This window comes from Pristiophorus japonicus, chromosome 6, assembly GCF_044704955.1.
Source record: "Pristiophorus japonicus isolate sPriJap1 chromosome 6, sPriJap1.hap1, whole genome shotgun sequence".
Classification (NCBI taxonomy): domain Eukaryota; kingdom Metazoa; phylum Chordata; class Chondrichthyes; family Pristiophoridae; genus Pristiophorus; species Pristiophorus japonicus.
In genome coordinates this window covers 55,641,214-55,658,344 of record NC_091982.1, presented here as the reverse complement: position 1 = coordinate 55,658,344, position 17,131 = coordinate 55,641,214, and the positions used below count along the sequence as shown (strand labels likewise).

Below are 17,131 nucleotides of genomic sequence, written 5' to 3'. Positions count from 1 at the left end.
TTACAGTAAAGTGCTTTCTCTGTATCAGCAGAGTACCCGATACAAGACACTTTCCTAAACCAGCTACATTACAGTTCAGGTAACAGTCATCTGTCCTAGACACTCTTCTTTTTTGACGCAGAGGATATTTTAATGGATAGAAAATAATAGGGAGTGCAGAATTTCGAAAAGTAGAATTTATATCCCAAGCTCTGCAAGGGAGAGAATCATTTTATTTTTAAGTTTTTCTCAACTGGAAACCATTATTTGCTTCCCTGCTCTGAGCAAGGCTGGCTGATATCAACCGAGTAGCAGTCAATAAAATAAAAGGTTTCAGTCCCAATGGGTTAGAAAGTGGGGCGAGGTAGGGGCAAAGTTAACCACAGTCCCCATTCCATATCATTATTCAGTAAGTCCCATTACAAATGCATCATTATTGATTACAGGACCAACCGCAATTAGGAACAGGAGTCGGCCATTTGGCCCCTCGAGCCTCTTCCACAAACAGCAATTGGTGCTAGGTCAGTTATTAATTTTAAATTTTGAGATTGATTGAATTTTGTTAACCAAAAAGTATTAATATGGGGCCAAGGTGGGTATATGGAGTTCGGTCACAGATCAGCCATACTTTCGGTTAACAAAAATCTATCATTCTCACATTTAATATTAACTGACCCAGCATCAACTACCATTTGCGGAAGAGAGGTCCAAATTTCTACCACCCTTTGCGCAAAGAAATAATTCCTAACTTCACCGCTGAAAAGTCTGGCTCTAATTTTTAGACTATGCCCCCTAGTCCTAGACTCCCCAACCAGCGGAAATAATTTATCTCTATCTACCCTATCAGTTCCCCTTATTATTGTGATTCAGCCTCTCTCTGTCTTCCATACCATCAACAACAATCAGTCTCGGCCTTGGTGAGGCCTCACCTGGAATATTGTGTTCAGTTTTGGTCTCCTAATCTGAGGAAGAACGTTCTTGCTATTGAGGGAGTGCAGCGAAGGTTCACCAGACTAATTCCCGGGATGGCAGGACTGACATATGAAGAAAGACTGGATCGACTAGGCTTAATACTCACTGGAATTTAGAAGAATGAGAGGGGATCTCATAGAAACATATAAAATTATGACGGGACTGGACAGGTTAGATGCAGGAAGAATGTTCCGAATGTTGGAGAAGTCCAGAACCAAGAGTCACAGTCTAAGGATAAAGGATAAGCCATATAGGACTGAGATGAGGAGAAACTTTTTTTCACCCAGAGTGGTGAACCTGTGGAATTTTCTACCACAGAAAGTTGTTGAGTCCAGTTTGTTGGATATATTCAAAATGTGGCCCTTACAGCTAAGGGGATCAGGGGGTATGGAGAGTAAGCAGGAATGGGGTGCTGAAGTTGCATGATCAGCCATGATCATATTGAATGGTGGTGTAGGCTCGAAGGGCCGAATGGCCTGCTCTTGCACCTATTTTCTATGTTTCTAAGATGTCTATTTGAGCGAGGAACCAGAACTACAACCCATCAATCCAGACATTTTTCTTAAAACACTCAACTACCACTACATTGTCACTCTGTGTCCATGTAATTTGCAATAATACAGTAGAATACATAAACAACTCTTTGATCCAATCTCTTGGAAGCACCAAACACCATTGTTTTTGTATCAGGATTACTTGGGGCTGATGCAGACAGGGATTGGCTTAAAACAGAGAGAAGTGGGGATGGACTAAAAGATTATAACAATTATCTTCTTTACCCAGAGAGTGGAACACACAACCACATTAAGTAGTTGAGGTGACTAGCATAGATGCATTTAAGGGGAAGCTAGATAAACACACGAGGGAGAAAGGAATGGAAGGGTACATTGATGGATGAGATGAAGAGGGGTGGGAGGAGGCTTGTGTGGAGCAGAATGGCCTGTTTCTGTGCTGTAAATAGTTTATAATTAAAACTCCTTACCCTCTATTACTAATAACTTGCCAAATTAAACTGCAGGAACACACAACTTTCAAACACCAGAACGTGATTTGTTATCGGGTCATTATTAGAGCAAAACACTGGTTTTCTGCCATTTCTTATGACAGAAATATTACTCTCAAAATCACAGGCCAAAGTACTTGGGTGCAAGGGCTCGAAGGGCATGCTTTCCTCATATTCATGCCCCAGAGTCAGAAGATATTGGTTCAAATCCCACTCCAGAGACTTGTGCGCAAATTCTAGGCTGACACACGCAGTGCAGCGCTGTACTGTCGGAGGTGCCGTCTTTCAATGAGACGTTAAACCGAGGCCCCGTCTGCTCTCTCAGATGGACCGAGGCCGCGTCTGCCCGCTCAGATGGATGTAAAAGATCCCATGGCACTATTTCAAAGAAGAGCAGGGGAGTTCTCCCCAGTGTCCTGGCCTATATTTATCCCTCAACCAGCATCACTAAAACAGATTATCTGGTCATTATCACATTGCTGTTTGTGGGAGCTTGCTGTACGCAAGTTGGCTGCTGCGTTTCCCACATTACAACAGCGACTGCACTCCTAAAGTACTTCATTGGCTGTAGAGCGCTTTGGGACGTCTGGTGGTCGTGAAAGGCGCTATATAAATGCAAGTCTTTCTTTATCACATTTTATTTTTAATGGCCTATCCCTTTCCTTCCAAACCCCAGAATTGCCCCTCATGTGCCCTCAAACTCTGTATGTGTGGTTGATGCTGTGGTTGCAGATGACGACAATGCTAGTTGCTGAAGGAGACCTTCCTCCTCTCCTCTCCTCTCCTCTCCTGCCTCCCAGGACCTCCGCTTACCTTCCCTCCGCACAGTATCCCGGGCCATATTGGGATCGGGCTGTCCGTGACCGACGCAACATGTCCACACCGCCAGCGCTTGCACCAAGCCCCACTTGCGAGTCATTCCGACAATGCCAGGTCGCGGAGTCCACCAGTTACCCTCCCGGCTCGCAGCCGCTCAGAGTCATGTCAAAAGCAGAACTTGCAGCTGATGCCTTATCCAGCACCCGCCTTCTAGGTTCCGCCTTGGATTCCGCTCAGCAAACTCGCTCCCTGATAGACCAAAGTCCTGTCATTCAACTCTGACAAGATGGAGAATACCGGAAATTCTGTCAGCCCAGCAATTCATCTCATCAAAGGCACCTCAAATCTTACTTCAGTGCCTTGCGAGTCAAACTCCGCCAATCTCATTTGCAGCACTACTCACCAGGCATTGAAATCACTTGTACAAAAAGCAAACTATTGCTGATGCTTCAAGTCTGAAATAATTTTTTTTTAAAACAGAAACAGCTCTTTGACCTGCTCCCTTCCATGGCCCCAAACACTCCTTCCAGGTGAGACAGCGATTTACTTGCAATTTAGTATACTGTACTCGCTGCTCATGATTGGTCCCCTCTACATTGGGAAGACCAAACGCAGATTGGGTGACCGCTTTGCGGAGCACCTCCGTTCCGTCCGCATGTGTGACCCCGAGCTTTCGGTCGCCTATCACTTTAATTCTCTGCTCCGCACCCTCTCCGTCCTCCGACACTGTTCCAACGAAGCTCAATGTAAGCTGGGGAACAGCATCAAATCGTTCGATTAGGCACTTTACAGTCTTCTGGACTCAACATCGAGTTCAACAATTTCAGCCCATAAGCTCTGCCCCAATTCTTGCAGATGGCAACTGTTGTCGATTCTGTCATTCCCATTTACACCTCTTCTAGATCCACCTTTTGTTTCTTGTCCCATTACCATCTCCTTTTGCGTTGTACGAACTTATCTTTTGGGGCCGAAATTGCCCCGTGCCCCTTTTTGGGGGTGGTACCCTTCCGGGCCCGGGTCTCTTGCTGTCCAGTAGTCCCGCCCCCGGCGTGCAATTGGACTTTGCGTCTCACAAATTTGGCAGAGCGCTATCTCAGACTCTTAACCTGGTTGGAAGAGCGCTCGCTGTCATCGACTGTTGCACGCCAGCCAGAGGCACTAACGGCTAGGCGCGGCGCTACCGGCTAATCGCCCCCAAAATCTCAGGGACAATTTTGCCTGAGGCACTACAACTGCCCGCCCCTGGGCAAAAAGGCCAGCCCTGATCCTCTCCCCACCCCCGCTGATCCCCGACTCCGGCCAATCTTCTCGCTCCACCCCCCCACCCCCCACCGTGATCCCCAACCCCAGCCAAACATCCCCCCCACCTCCCGATCCCCGACCCCAGTCGATCATCTCCGCCTCCCCACCCCGATCCTTGACCCCTGACCCCAGCCGATCATCTCTGATCCCCGACCCCAGCCGATCATCTCCCACCCCGATCCCCGACCCCAGCTAATCATCTCCCACCCCGATCCCTGACCCCAGCCGATCAACTCCCCACCCCGATCCCCGACCCCAGCTGATCATCTCCCGATCCCCGACCCCAGCCATACATCTTCCCCTCCCCCCACCCCGATCCCTGACCCCCGACCCAACTGATCATCTCCCAACCCGAACCCTGACCCCCGACCCCAGCCGATCATCTCTGCCCCCCGCCAGCCCGATCTCAGCTGATCACCTGCCATTCTGATCCCTGACCCCAGCCGAACATCTTCCACCCCCACCCCACCCCGATCCCTGACCCCAGCTGATCAACTCCGCCCCCGCCCATCCCCACCCCAATCCCCAACCTCAGCTGATCATCTCCTCACCCCGATCACCAACCCGGCCGATTGCCGACCCCCTCCTCCTGCTAGCCCTCCCCCAGGCTGACCCCTTACTTTTGCGGCCTATATGCCTGCAGGCAGCCAGCTATTCCATCTGGCTGGCTGCGGTGGGGGGATTCAAATCGGGCCCTGCCATTAAAATCGGTGGGGACTGCGGAAACCCGGCCTCACGTCTCAAAGGCCCCCAGCCCCCAACCCGCTTCCCTTCAGAAAATTCCAACCGTTAACTCTGTTTCTCAAGTACCGTCTCTTTCAGCAACGAGGATCGTCGTGATCTGCAATCAAAGGACCAACCACAGATATAAAGTTTGAAGGCACATGATGGGCAATTCTGGGGCTGGAAGGAAGGGGAGGGAGGGATAAGCCATCAAAAATAAAATGTGTAAAGAATGAATCCCAAAGCATTTTACAGCCAATGAAGTGCTTTTGAAGTGTAGTCGTTGTTGTAATGTAGAAAACGCGGCAGCTAACTTGTGCACAGCAAGCACCGACAAACAGCAATGTGATAATGATCAGATAGTCAGTTCTTAGTCATGTTAATTGAGGGATAGATACTGGCCAGGTCATCGGGGATAACTCCGCTGCTCTTCTTCGAAACAGTGCCGTGGGATCATTTACGTCCACACTGAGAGAGCAGACGGGGCCTCGGTTTAACGTCTCATCCCGGAAGACAGCACCTCTAACAGTGCAGCACTCCCTCAGCACTGCACAGGCGTATCAGCCTAGATTTATGTGCTCAAGTCTCTGGAGTGGGACTTAAGGTGTTGGTTGAGGAATAAATATTGGCCAGAACACCAGGCACTCCCTTACTCTTTTTCAAAATAGTGCCACGGGATATCTTACATCCACTCAAGAGAGCAGACATGGCCTTGGTTTAAAGTCTCATCCGAAAAAGGACTCCCAGGGTGCAAAAGTATCCATAGGATGATTGAGTATTAGACGAGGCATACTGTTTTGTCCTTGTACAAGACCTTAGTCAGGCCATACTAGGAATACTGTGTCTAGATTTGGTCTCCTCACATGGTGGGTGATATTGAGACTCTAGAAAGGGCGCAGAAGAGGGCCACTAGACTAATTTCAAGTCTAAAGCATCTTAGTTATCAAGTTGGGCTAAAGGAGTTAGGATTCTATACCTTAGAGCAGCATAGACTTAAGTGGGATATGATTGAGGTTCATAAGATAATGAAGGGAATAGACGGTGTACCAGCTGACAGGTTATTTCAATTAAATAGGTTCGGCAGGACCAGGGAGCACAAATTTAAGGTGTATAGGGCTAGATTGAAGTTAGATGTCAGGAGGTGGTTCTGTTCCCAGAGAATAGTGGACCTCTGAAACAAGCTGGCGTTTCATGTGGTGGATGCAAACTCACTGAATTCCTTCAAATGAGAGCTGGATTTGTTTCTGGCTGTTGCGAAGATCACCTCGCACAGAAGGTAGGTACTGCAGGGAATTTAAGGCCAGAGGGATCTCCTGGACTAGTTTTGATCACCTAGATGGGTCGGAGAGGAATTTCCCAGATTTTTTCCCCCTAAATTTGCCTGGATTTTTAATTTGTTTTTTTTTGCCTCTCCCAGGAGATCACATGGTTTTGGGTGGGGAGTGTATGTGTTGTGATACACAAGGTATTGCAATTGTGTGGGGACAGGCTGGATGGGCCAGAGGGTCTTTGTCTGTCCGTCATTGTTCGTATGTTCGTACCTTTGACCGTGCAGCACTCGGTCTGTATTGCACTGGGAGTGTCGGCCTAGATTTTGTGCACAACTCTCTGGAGTGGGACTTGAACCCACAACCTTCTGAACCAGAAGTGAGAATGCTACTCACTAAGCGACAGTTGATGCCTGAAGCAGGGGCAAAGTGTGCAAAGCTAACCACAAGGAAGATTACGTTAGAAACTAAGGCTGGGATTTTCCTTACCTCGGCGGGTCCGTGGCGGACGATGTCGGTAACGGGTCGCGGCCCCGCTGCTGGTTCTATCCCGCTCTGGAAAATGATTTTCTGTTGGTACACTTGTAAAGCCAGTCAAGTGCATTTCCTGAAGCAGGCTTGGTGACATCATTCATGGCGCGTTTTGAGCCGATTTGCTTTGAGGGACCCGTGCCAACCTTTTGACGTTTGCACTGTCAGTGTTCGACAACACTGAGTTGCTGCACACTGACGATCATTGCACAGAGCTGCACCCGGGCTCTCCCATGACTCCCCCCATATGCTTATGGAGGGAGTCACAGCACACAGGGAGTTTCTCTTCCTTTCCCATGGGCGGAGGAGACCTCCCCAGGAGACCAACAAAGCCTGGTTGCACTTTGCAGAGGAGGCACAAGCAGGGATGTGGTCAGGAGGACCTGGATACAATGGCGCAAACCTTTCAATGATCTCAGTCGATTACAAAACGTTAATACAAAACCACACTCAACCTCATCCTACTGTGCCTCTCATCACATCCCCATCACTCTGCCTTCCCTACCCTACTCCTGCACATCCTTACTCACACCAACTTACCTTGCACCTCCACCCATCCCTCTCTCTCTATCTATATTATCACATCCCCATCTCACCAGCCACCCCTCACACTCACCCACAGCCTAGTGCAATCATACCAACTAACAACACACAATAATAGGCACTTGGGTCTTTTATCCAATGATCATGTAAAGTTTCTGTTAATGTGCTGTCAAACATTGAAACCTTTATTTTCAAAATGTTGCACTCTTGGACAGATTTGTGTGCACCTTTGGAAGTGGTTTAGTGAGTTGCAAACAAAAGGTGAGACTTAACGGTACCCCCCGCAATGGTGATGAGTATGAATGGAATAGCTTGGGCCTTGTAGGGATGCTTTATGGTGTTGATATGGGGTGGTGCCAACCTGGTGTATCATGTGGCAGCCAGGGTGTACAGTGTCAAGTGAAGTAAATCTGGCTATGGTGAGGCCATCCCTGATCTCCCGAGCAGCAATGTACTTAGGTGCTGATGCCCAGTGTCCTGTGCAGCATCAGGTGATTGCGGAGAAGGTAGGTATTGTTGTTGGTGCTGCTGGTGTGCCTGGTGCTGCTGGTGTTGGGGATGATCGTGGTGGGATTCTGAGTACCAGATTGAGACAGTATAAACGGCACCAATGCTGATGGAATAGATGACAGGTGAAGTAGAGATGACAGAAGCATTCTGTCAATGGTGAGAGAGTTCTTCCAATGAGATGAGAGTGGATAGAGAGTGGAAAGCCTGCAGAATGGACTGAGAAACAGCTTGCTGAAAGTGATGATTTGTCAGGTGGGAATTTTTACTGTACACTTGAAACTGTCAAGTAATCAGCAGGAGCAATGGCCATTCAACTCCCGCCTCAGGTTCACAGACATGGTCCCCGAGCAGCGAGCAGTTAGTTAAAAGATAAAGTTAAAACTTTATTAAGGGTCTGTCAACAACCCAATAATTGGTTTAATTGGTTCACCCGCCTGTGCAGGTCAGGTCGGATTGGAAAGGTCTGTGGGAAAGGCGGGTTGACAGTGGGGTCCCAACCAACTGTAAAAAAAAATTAAACTTCCCACCCGACCCGCCACCGATCCCGCCCGCTGACCCCTCCAAAAATTCCAGCCCGAGAGACAGCAAGACTGGCCAGTGAAATACTGGGAGTAAGAGGAACGACTCAGAGCTTCGGAACAGGGACAAGTTAGTGGAAATCTCTCCCCTAATGACATTGGAAAGGCTGGACCAAGGTTCCTAGGTTGGGGAGCAGACTTACAGGCAGAAGTCAAAGCCAGAGAACACTTGCGGTAAATGTCATTGATTCAGTTGATCCCTTGTGTCAATATTTTGAAATTCCTGAGTAAATGAAATGGAAGTTACAATGACACTTAAAAGTCTGAATTAGTATTAGATATTCTGCCATTATGTACATCAACATATGTTACCAAAAGATTAAAAGCATTAGGATCAGATTCTGATTCTGCAACAGAATGGTCTGCTTGTTAAAACACACAACACATTTACAGCATCTGATATCTTCATCCAGGTTTGAAAGACCCAAATATTAAATCAAGATAAACTTTGTTTCCCATAAAGAATATACCCTTTAATGAAAAACAAAATCCCTTTAATTGGAAGGCTGGGTTGACATTTGGATGGTTCTGTTGGTCTTGCAATCAAATCGATTCTTACTGAAATCATTGTCAGTGTTTAACTGTCTTTAGCCCACTTATAGGGCCCAAGTTTCCACATGATTCGCACCTGATTTTTAGGAGCAACTGGTGGAGAACGGACTATTTTAGAAATCGCAATTCTCCAAAAATTTTTTTCTGCAGTTCTAGTCAGGTAGAACAGTTCTACTTTAGAACAGAATTTTTTCTTCAAAAGGGGGCGTGTCCGGCCACTGACGCCTGATTTGAAAGTTTCCACAGTGAAAATGTACTCCAAACTAAAGTAGAATGGAGCCAGTGAAGATTTTTGTAGAACTGAAAAAACCTGTTCTACACATTAAAAAATCAGGCGCAGGTTACAAATTAGGCGTCCAGAACGAGGTGGGGGTGGGGGGGGGAGGGGGGGGAAGGGAACTCATTAAATTCGACAATAAATCCTTATTTATACTTCTACAAATATTATACAAATAAATCCAACCTGAATAAACATTTATAAGCCAAGAAAAGAATAAATAAACCATCTTCCTACCTGTGTGAAAGTGCTTCAGCCAGGGAGAATTCTGCAGCCGTTCGTGCCGCTGAGCGGGAGGGAGGGGGAGAGAGAGAGAGAGAGAGGGAGGGAGGGAGAGAGAGAGGGGGAGGGAGGGAGAGAGAGAGAGGGGGAGGGAGGGAGAGAGAGGGAGGGGGAGGGAGAGAGAGAGAGGGGGAGGGAGGGAGGGGGAGGGAGAGAGAGAGAGGGGGAGGGAGAGAGGGGGGAAGCGGGTGTCGGGTCGGGTCTGGTCGGCGGGGGGGGGAGCGGGTGTCAGGTCGGGTCTGGTCGGCGGGGGGGGGGGGGGGAGCGGGTGTCGGGTCTGGTCCGGAGGCAGGGGGGAGCGGGTGTCGGGTCCGGTCGGGTGTGGGGGGGGGGTGGGGAGCAGGAGCTGGCCGTGGGAGGAGCCTCATTCACGCAGCCCCAGTGAGGCCATTGGGCCAGGGCTAGAGGCTGCGTGCTTCGGGCCCCTCCCACACAGTTCGGTGCCTGGAGCTACTGCACTTGCGTGCCGACTGTAGCGCGCATGTGCACAGGTCCCGGCACTGTTTTCAGCGCAGGGACCTGGCTCCGCCCCCCCCCACAGCTCGTGCTGGCTGCGCCGAGGGCCAGATGACCTGTAAGTAGGTGGAGAATACCGAGGATTTTTTTAGGCGCCGTTTTAGGCACGAAAAACGGGCGCCCAGCTCAGAGGGGCACCCGTTTTTTTTCTTGTGGAAACTTGGGCCCATTGAAACATAGAAAATAGGTGCAAGAGTCAGCCATTTGGCCCTTCGAGCCTGCACCATCATTCAATAAGATCATGGCTGATCATTCCCTCAGTACCCCTTTCCTGCTTTCTCTCCATACCCCTTGATCCTCTGAGCCGTAAGGGCCATATCTAACGCCCTCTTGAATACATCCAATGAACTGGCATCAATAACTCTCTGCGGCAGTAAATTCCACAGGTTAACAATTCTCGGGAACAATCTACCCGCTTCTAACCTGTCCAGTCCCGACAGAATCTTATATGTTTCTATGATATCTCCTCTCATCCTCCTAAACTCCAATGTATAAAGGCCCAGTTGATCCAGTCTCTCCTCATATGTCAGTCCTGCCATCCCGGGAATCAGTCTGGTGAACATTTGCTGCACTCACTCAATAGCAAGAACGTCCTTCCTCAGATTAGGAGACCAAAACTGTACACAATATTCCAGGTGAGGCCTCCCTGCTCCTGTACTCAAATCCCCTAGCTATGAAGGCCAACATATTATTTGCCTTCTTCACCGCCTGCTGTACCTGTATGCTAACTTTCAATGACCGATGAACCATGACACCCAGGTCCCATTGCATCTCCCCTTTTCATAATCTGCCGCCATTCAGATAATATTCTGTTTTCGCGTTTTTTCCCCCAAAGTAGATAACCTCACATTTATCTACATTATACTGCATCTGCCATGCATTTGCCCACTCACCGAACCTGTCTAAGTCACCCTGCAGCCTCCTAGCGCCCCCTCACAGCTCACACCACCACCCAGTTTCGTGTCATCTGCAAATTTGGAGATATTACACTCAATTCCTTCATCCAACTCATTGATGTAAAGAGCTGGGGTCCCAGCACTGAGCCTTGCAGCACTCCACTAGTCACTGCCTGCCATTCTGAAAAGGACCCGTTTATCCCGACTCTCTGCTTCCTGTCTGCCAACCAGTTCTCTATCCACGTCAGTATATTACCCTCAATACCATGTGCCTTAATTTTGCACACCAATCTCTTGTGTAGGACCTTGTCAAAAGCCTTTTGAAAGTCCAAATACACCACATCCACTGGTTCTCCCTTGTCCACTCTACTAGTTACATCCTCAAAAAATTCCAGAAGATTTGTCAAGCATGATTTCCCCTTCATAAATCCATGCTGACTTGGACCGATCCAGTCACTGCTTTCCAAATGCGCTGTTATTTCATCCTTAATAATTGATTCCAACATTTTCCCCACTACTGATGTAAGGCTAACCGGTCTATAATTACGCGTCTTCTCTCTCCCTCCTTTCTTAAAAAGTGGTGTAACATTATCTACCCTCCAGTCCATAGGGACTGATCTAGAGTCGATAGACTGTTGGAAAATGATCACCAATTTTTCCACTATTTCTAGGGCCACTTCCTTGAGTACTCTGGGATGCAGACTATCAGGCCCCGGGGATTTAGCGGCCTTCAATCCCATCAATTTCCCTAACACAATTTCCCGCCTAATAAGAATATCCTTCAGTTCCTCCTTCTCACTAGACCTACTCTCCCCTAGTACAATCGGAAGGTTCTTTGTGTCTTCCTTCGTGAAGACAGAACCAAAGTATTTGTTCAATTGGTCTGCCATTTCTTTGTTCCCCATTATAAATTCACCTGAATCCGACTGCAAGGGACCTACCTTTGTCTTCACTAATCTTTTTCTCTTTCCATATTTATAGAAGCTTTTGCAGTCAGTTTTTATGTTCCCCGCAAGCTTCTTCTCGTACTCTATTTTCCTCCCAGTCCTCAGGTTTGTTGCTTTTTCTGGCCAATTTATATGCCTCTTCCTTGGATTTAACACTATCCTTAATTTCCCTTGTTAGCCACGGTTGAGCCACCTTCCCCGTTTTATTTTTACTCCAGACAGGGATGTACAATTGCTGAAGTTCATCCACGTGATCTTTAAATGTTTGCCATTGCCTATCCACCGTCAACACTTTAAGTATCATTTGCCAGTCTATTCTAGCCAATTCATGCCTCAAACCATCGAAGTTACCTTTCTTTAAGTTCAGGACCCTGGTTTCTGAATTAACTGTGTCACTCTCTATCTTAATAAAGAATTCTACCATGTTATGGTCACTCTTCCCCAAGGGGCCTCGCACAACAAGATTGCTAATTAGTCCTTTCTCATTACACATCACCCAGTCTAGGATGGCCAGCTCCCTAGTTGGTTCCTCGACATATTGGTCCAGAAAACCATCCCTAATACACTCCAGGAAATCCTCCTCCTCCGCATTGCTACCAGTTTGGTTAGCCCAATCAATATGTAGATTAAAGTCACCCATGATAACTGCTGTACCTTTATTGCACACATCCATAATTTCCTGTTTGATGCTGTCCCCAACCTTACTACTACTGTTTGGTGGTCTGTACACAACTCCCACTCGCGTTTTCTGCCCCTTGGTATTCCTTAGTGTAGGAGAGGACCTATTTGGGTGCTGCTAAAAATGCCACATTGTGTTAATGATTGATCAGGGGTCATGTTAGTCTGAAGTTTTGATTTATGCTCTTCACAAATTTCAGAGCTAACTGTTATTAATCTGAGTGCTGAGAGTTTAACCACTAGCATTTGAGGTTTTTGTAAATTATGTGAGGCAGTAGTTTATTGATTAGGCCTAGAGATTAAATGTAAAATGGTAATGTCACTTCTTTACAGTTGAGTGTTTTGTAAAACAAATTATACATTTTAGGACTAAGGCTGTCCTGGATCTTGTGCTCAAGTCACTGGAGTGGGACATGAACCCACAACGTTCTGACTCAGAGGTGATCTGCCTATACCCTGGATCCTTCCACCGAGTTTCAGGAGCAGGTTGTTTCAGGATCTCATAGATCACAAGGTAAAGAAAGATTGGCAATTCCGTGAATGAGGACCCCCCAGTGAGGGTCAGGACTGAGATCAGTGAGTGAGACCCCCCCCAGTGAGGGTCAGGACTGAGATCAGTGAGTGAGGCCCCTCCAGTGAGGGTCAGGACTGAGATCAGTGAGTGGGGAACCCCCAGTGAGGGTCAGGACTGAGACCAGTGAGGCCCCCAAGTGAAGGTCAGGACTGAGATCAGTGAGTGAGGCCCCCCAGTGAGGGTCAGGACTGAGATCAGTGAGTGAAGACCCCCAAGTGAGGGTCAGGACTGAGATCAGTGTGTGGACCCTCCAGTGAGGGTCAGGACTGCGACCAGTGAGTGAGGACCCCCCAGTGAGGATCCGGACTGAGATCAGTGAGTGAGGACCCCCCAGTGAGGGTGAGGACTGAGATCAGTGAGTGAGGACCCCCCAGTGAGGGTCAGGACTGAGATCAGTGAGTGAGGACCCCCCAGTGAGGGTCAGGACTGAGATCAGTGAGTGAGGACCCCCCAGTGAGGGTCAGGACTGAGATCAGTGAGTGAGGCCCCCCCAGTGAGGGTCAGGACTGAGATCAGTGAGTGAGGACAGATCAGTGAGTGTCAGGACTGAGATCAGTGAGTGAGGACAGATCAGTGAGGGTCAGGACTGAGATCAGTGAGTGAGGACCCCCCAGTGAGTGTCAGGACTGAGATCAGTGAGTGAAGACCCCCCAGTGAGGGTCAGGACTGAGATCAGTGAGTGAGGACCCCTCAGTGATGGTCAGGACTGAGATCAGTGAGTGAAAACCCCCCAGTGAGGGTCATGACTGAGATCAGTGAGTGAGGACCCCCCAGTGAGGGTCAGGACTGAGATCAGTGAGTGAGGACCCCCCAGTGAGTGTCAGGACTGAGATCAGTGAGTGAAGACCCCCCCCAGTGATGGTCAGGACTGAGATCAGTGAGTGAGGACCCCCCCCCCCAGTGAGGGTCAGGACTGAGATCAGTGAGTGAGGACCCCCCCCCAGTGAGGGTCAAGACTGAGATCAGTGAGTGAGGACCCCCCAGTGAGGGTCAAGACTGAGATCAGTGAGTGAGGACCCCCCAGTGAGGGTCAGGACTGAGATCAGTGAGTGAGGACCCCCCCCCCCCAGTGAGGGTCAGGACTGAGATCAGTGAGTGAGGACAGATCAGTGAGGGTCAGGGCTGAGATCAGTGAGTGAGGACCCCCCAGTAAGGGTCAGGACTGAGACCAGTGAGTGACGACCCCTCAGTGACGGGTCAGGACTGAGATCAGTGAGTGACGACCCCCCAGTGACGGGTCAGGACTGAGATCAGTGAGTGACGACCCCCCAGTGAGGGTCAAGACTGAGATCAGTGAGTGACGACCCCCCAGTGAGGGTCAAGACTGAGACCAGTGAGTGACGACCCCTCAGTGACGGGTCAGGACTGAGATCAGTGAGTGACGACCCCCCAGTGACGGGTCAGGACTGAGATCAGAGTGAGGATCATCCAGCCAGGATGACCCTCACTCTGACTCGACTACCTTACCCAGAAGGCCAGTTGACGTATCAATCATTGCTCGAGTGAAGATCTTTCTGACACCTGTCCTAATTTGACTTTTATTTTAATCCGCATCCCATTTTCCGCTTGCTTAATCTTGAAGCAGCGCAATTTAACATCTTAAATATATCCTTAATATCATCTGTCAGCCACTTCATTTCAAAGAGAAAAGGGCCCAGTTGCTCCAGTTTTTCTTCATAACTCAATCTTCGTGCTCGAGGGATTAGCCTTGTGGCTTTTCTACAGACTTCTCCGATAGGTCAAAATGTTTCCTTCATGTCGGGTGAGCAAAAGTGTGCACATTGCTCGAGGTACAGCCTAAGCAGCACATTTGACCAGTTTCAGATCGCCAACCTCTGACCTACATTCCACTATACAGTTCACCATTAGTTTAATTGCCGCACAACAGTAGTTTGACATGTTAAGTGCTATGCCTGCAATGGCTTATTTATACCCCCAGCCCAGCTCACACCATGGCTCCTTTCATAGAATAAAATCCTTGAATCTTACAGCACACAAGGAGGTCATTCGGCCCACTGTGCCTGTGATGGCTCTTTGAAAGAGCAGTCCAATTTAGTCCCACACCCCAGCCTCTTCCCCATAACCCTGCAAATTAGTCCTCTTCAAATGCATGTCTAATTGCCCTTTGAAAGTTCTGATGGAATCTGATTCCACCGCCCTTTCAGATAGTGCGTTCCAGACCCAAACAACCCTCTGTATCAAGACATTTCTCCTCATTTTTAGTTTTCTCACATTCAACCCTCAGTGTATGTATGTCATGCATTCTTTCTTCCAATGTTACAGCACCTCACCTACATTTACATTAAATGTCACTGCCCCCATTCCTTGTCTGCTTCCCCACACACTCTTTACCACCATCAGCACTTCCCCACAATCCCTTGTCAGGACTTTAAATATATCTATGTACAGAGGACCATCTTAAAGAAATGAGGTGGGGTACCGTGCACAGTTTTGGTCTCCTGATCAAAGGAAGGTTATGCTTGCCTTTTCGGCAGTGAAACAGAGGTTCACTAGATTGATTCCTGGGATGAGAGTACTGTCCTATGAGGAGATTGGGCCAATACTGTCTGGAGTTTAGACGAATGAGCGGTGATCTCATTGAAACATATAACATTCTGAGGGGGATTGACAGTGTTGTGTATCTGTAAAGCATGCACTCCCATGTTCCGCCACCATGGAGTGCATCCACTGCAGTCCCAAGGGATCCCAGCATCCCTTGGGAGCACTGTATATAAGCCGGCGTCTAAAGCCTGTTCCTAACTCTGGAGTGTCTGAATAAAGACTGAGGTCACTGTTACTTTAACCTCCCTGTGTGCAGTCTCATCTGTGTTAGGAACACAATAACTGGCGATGAGTATACGAATCCAACGCAAAGATGCAGCAAACTGTGGGCATTGTGGAGAAGTTCTCGGTGGGTGAGGACTGGGAAGCCTATGTCGAACGGCTAGACCAGTACTTTGTAGCCAACGATCTGGATGGAGAAGGAAGCGCTGCAAAAAGGAGAGCGGTCCTCCTCACGGTCTGCGGGGCACCGACCTACAGCCTCATGAAGAATCTTCTGGCTCCGGTGAAAACCACAGATAAGTCGTATGAGGAGCTGTGTACATTGGTTTGGGAGCATCTTAACCCGAGGGAGAGCGTGCTGATGGCGAGGTATCGGTTCTACACGTGCCAATGATCTGAAGGTCAGAAAGTGGCGAGCTACATCGCTGAACTAAGGCGACTTGCAGGACAATGTGATTTTGATGGCTACCTGGAGCAAATGCTCAGAGACTTTTTTTTATTGGCATTGGCCACGAGACCATCCTATGAAAACTTTTGACTGTAGAGACACCTACCCTCAGCAAGGCTATTGCGATAGCATATGCGTTTCTGTCCACCAGTGATAACACCAAATAAATTTCTCAGCACACAAGTGCTAGCAATGTTAATAAATTAACTGGAACTGTGTTTGCGAGCAGAAATGTACAGGGCAGAAACCACGAGTCTGCAACTGCCAGCAGGCCTCAGGTGACCCAGATGAATCAGAGTCCGCAACAAAGGATGAATGTATTGTGTTCCGAACACAGATGAGGCTGCACACAGGGAGGTTAAAGTAACAGTGACCTCAGTCTTTAATAAGACACTCCAGAGTGAGGAATAGGCCTTAGGGGCCAGCTTATATACAGTGCTCCCAAGGGATGCTGGGATCCCTTGGGACCTCAGGGGATGAGCTCCCTGGTGGGGGAACATGGGAGTGCATGCTTACAGAACATCACACCCCGTCAAACTCAAAGTGAAAACTATTTACAAGGTGAGGCGGTCGGGAGCCTTTCTTTCCCTGGTGGACCGCCTCGGTACAAATGTCTGTTCTGGTGTGTTGGCTGTGCCCTCGCTGGGCTGGCGTGTTGTTGGCCCTGCAGGGCTGCTCGGTGAGCCTGGTCTTGCTGGGCTGTTTGGCGTGATGGGTTCGATTTCCTGGTCCGGCATAGTGTCGTTGATACTTTGGGTGTGTGTTGTTTGCTCAAAAAAGGTGGTGTCTGCTGTGGGTTGTTCAGGGCAGTCTGTGAACCGCAGCCTCATTTGGTCCAGGTGCTTTCTGCAAATTTGTCCATTGTCTGGTTTGACTACAAACACCCTATTCCCTTCTTTAGCTATCACGGTGCCCATGATCCACTTGGGACCATGTCCATAGTTTAGCA

At 48.6% G+C, this 17,131-nt stretch overlaps 1 protein-coding gene across 2 annotated transcripts in view; it reads right to left on the bottom strand.

Moving 5' to 3' along the window:
- Positions 1-17,131, bottom strand: part of ids (iduronate 2-sulfatase) — a 128,000-nt gene that overhangs the window by 27,519 nt on the left and 83,350 nt on the right. Inside the window, exon 1 of one of the 2 annotated variants that reach the window (XM_070882876.1) lies at positions 2,768-2,927. The exons of the other annotated variant lie outside the window; for it this stretch is intronic. Coding sequence (XP_070738977.1) covers positions 2,768-2,873 — 106 coding nt within the window. The 5' untranslated portion in view covers positions 2,874-2,927. Of the gene's footprint in view, positions 1-2,767; positions 2,928-17,131 lie in introns of those variants that run through there. 2 annotated transcript variants of the gene reach the window in all.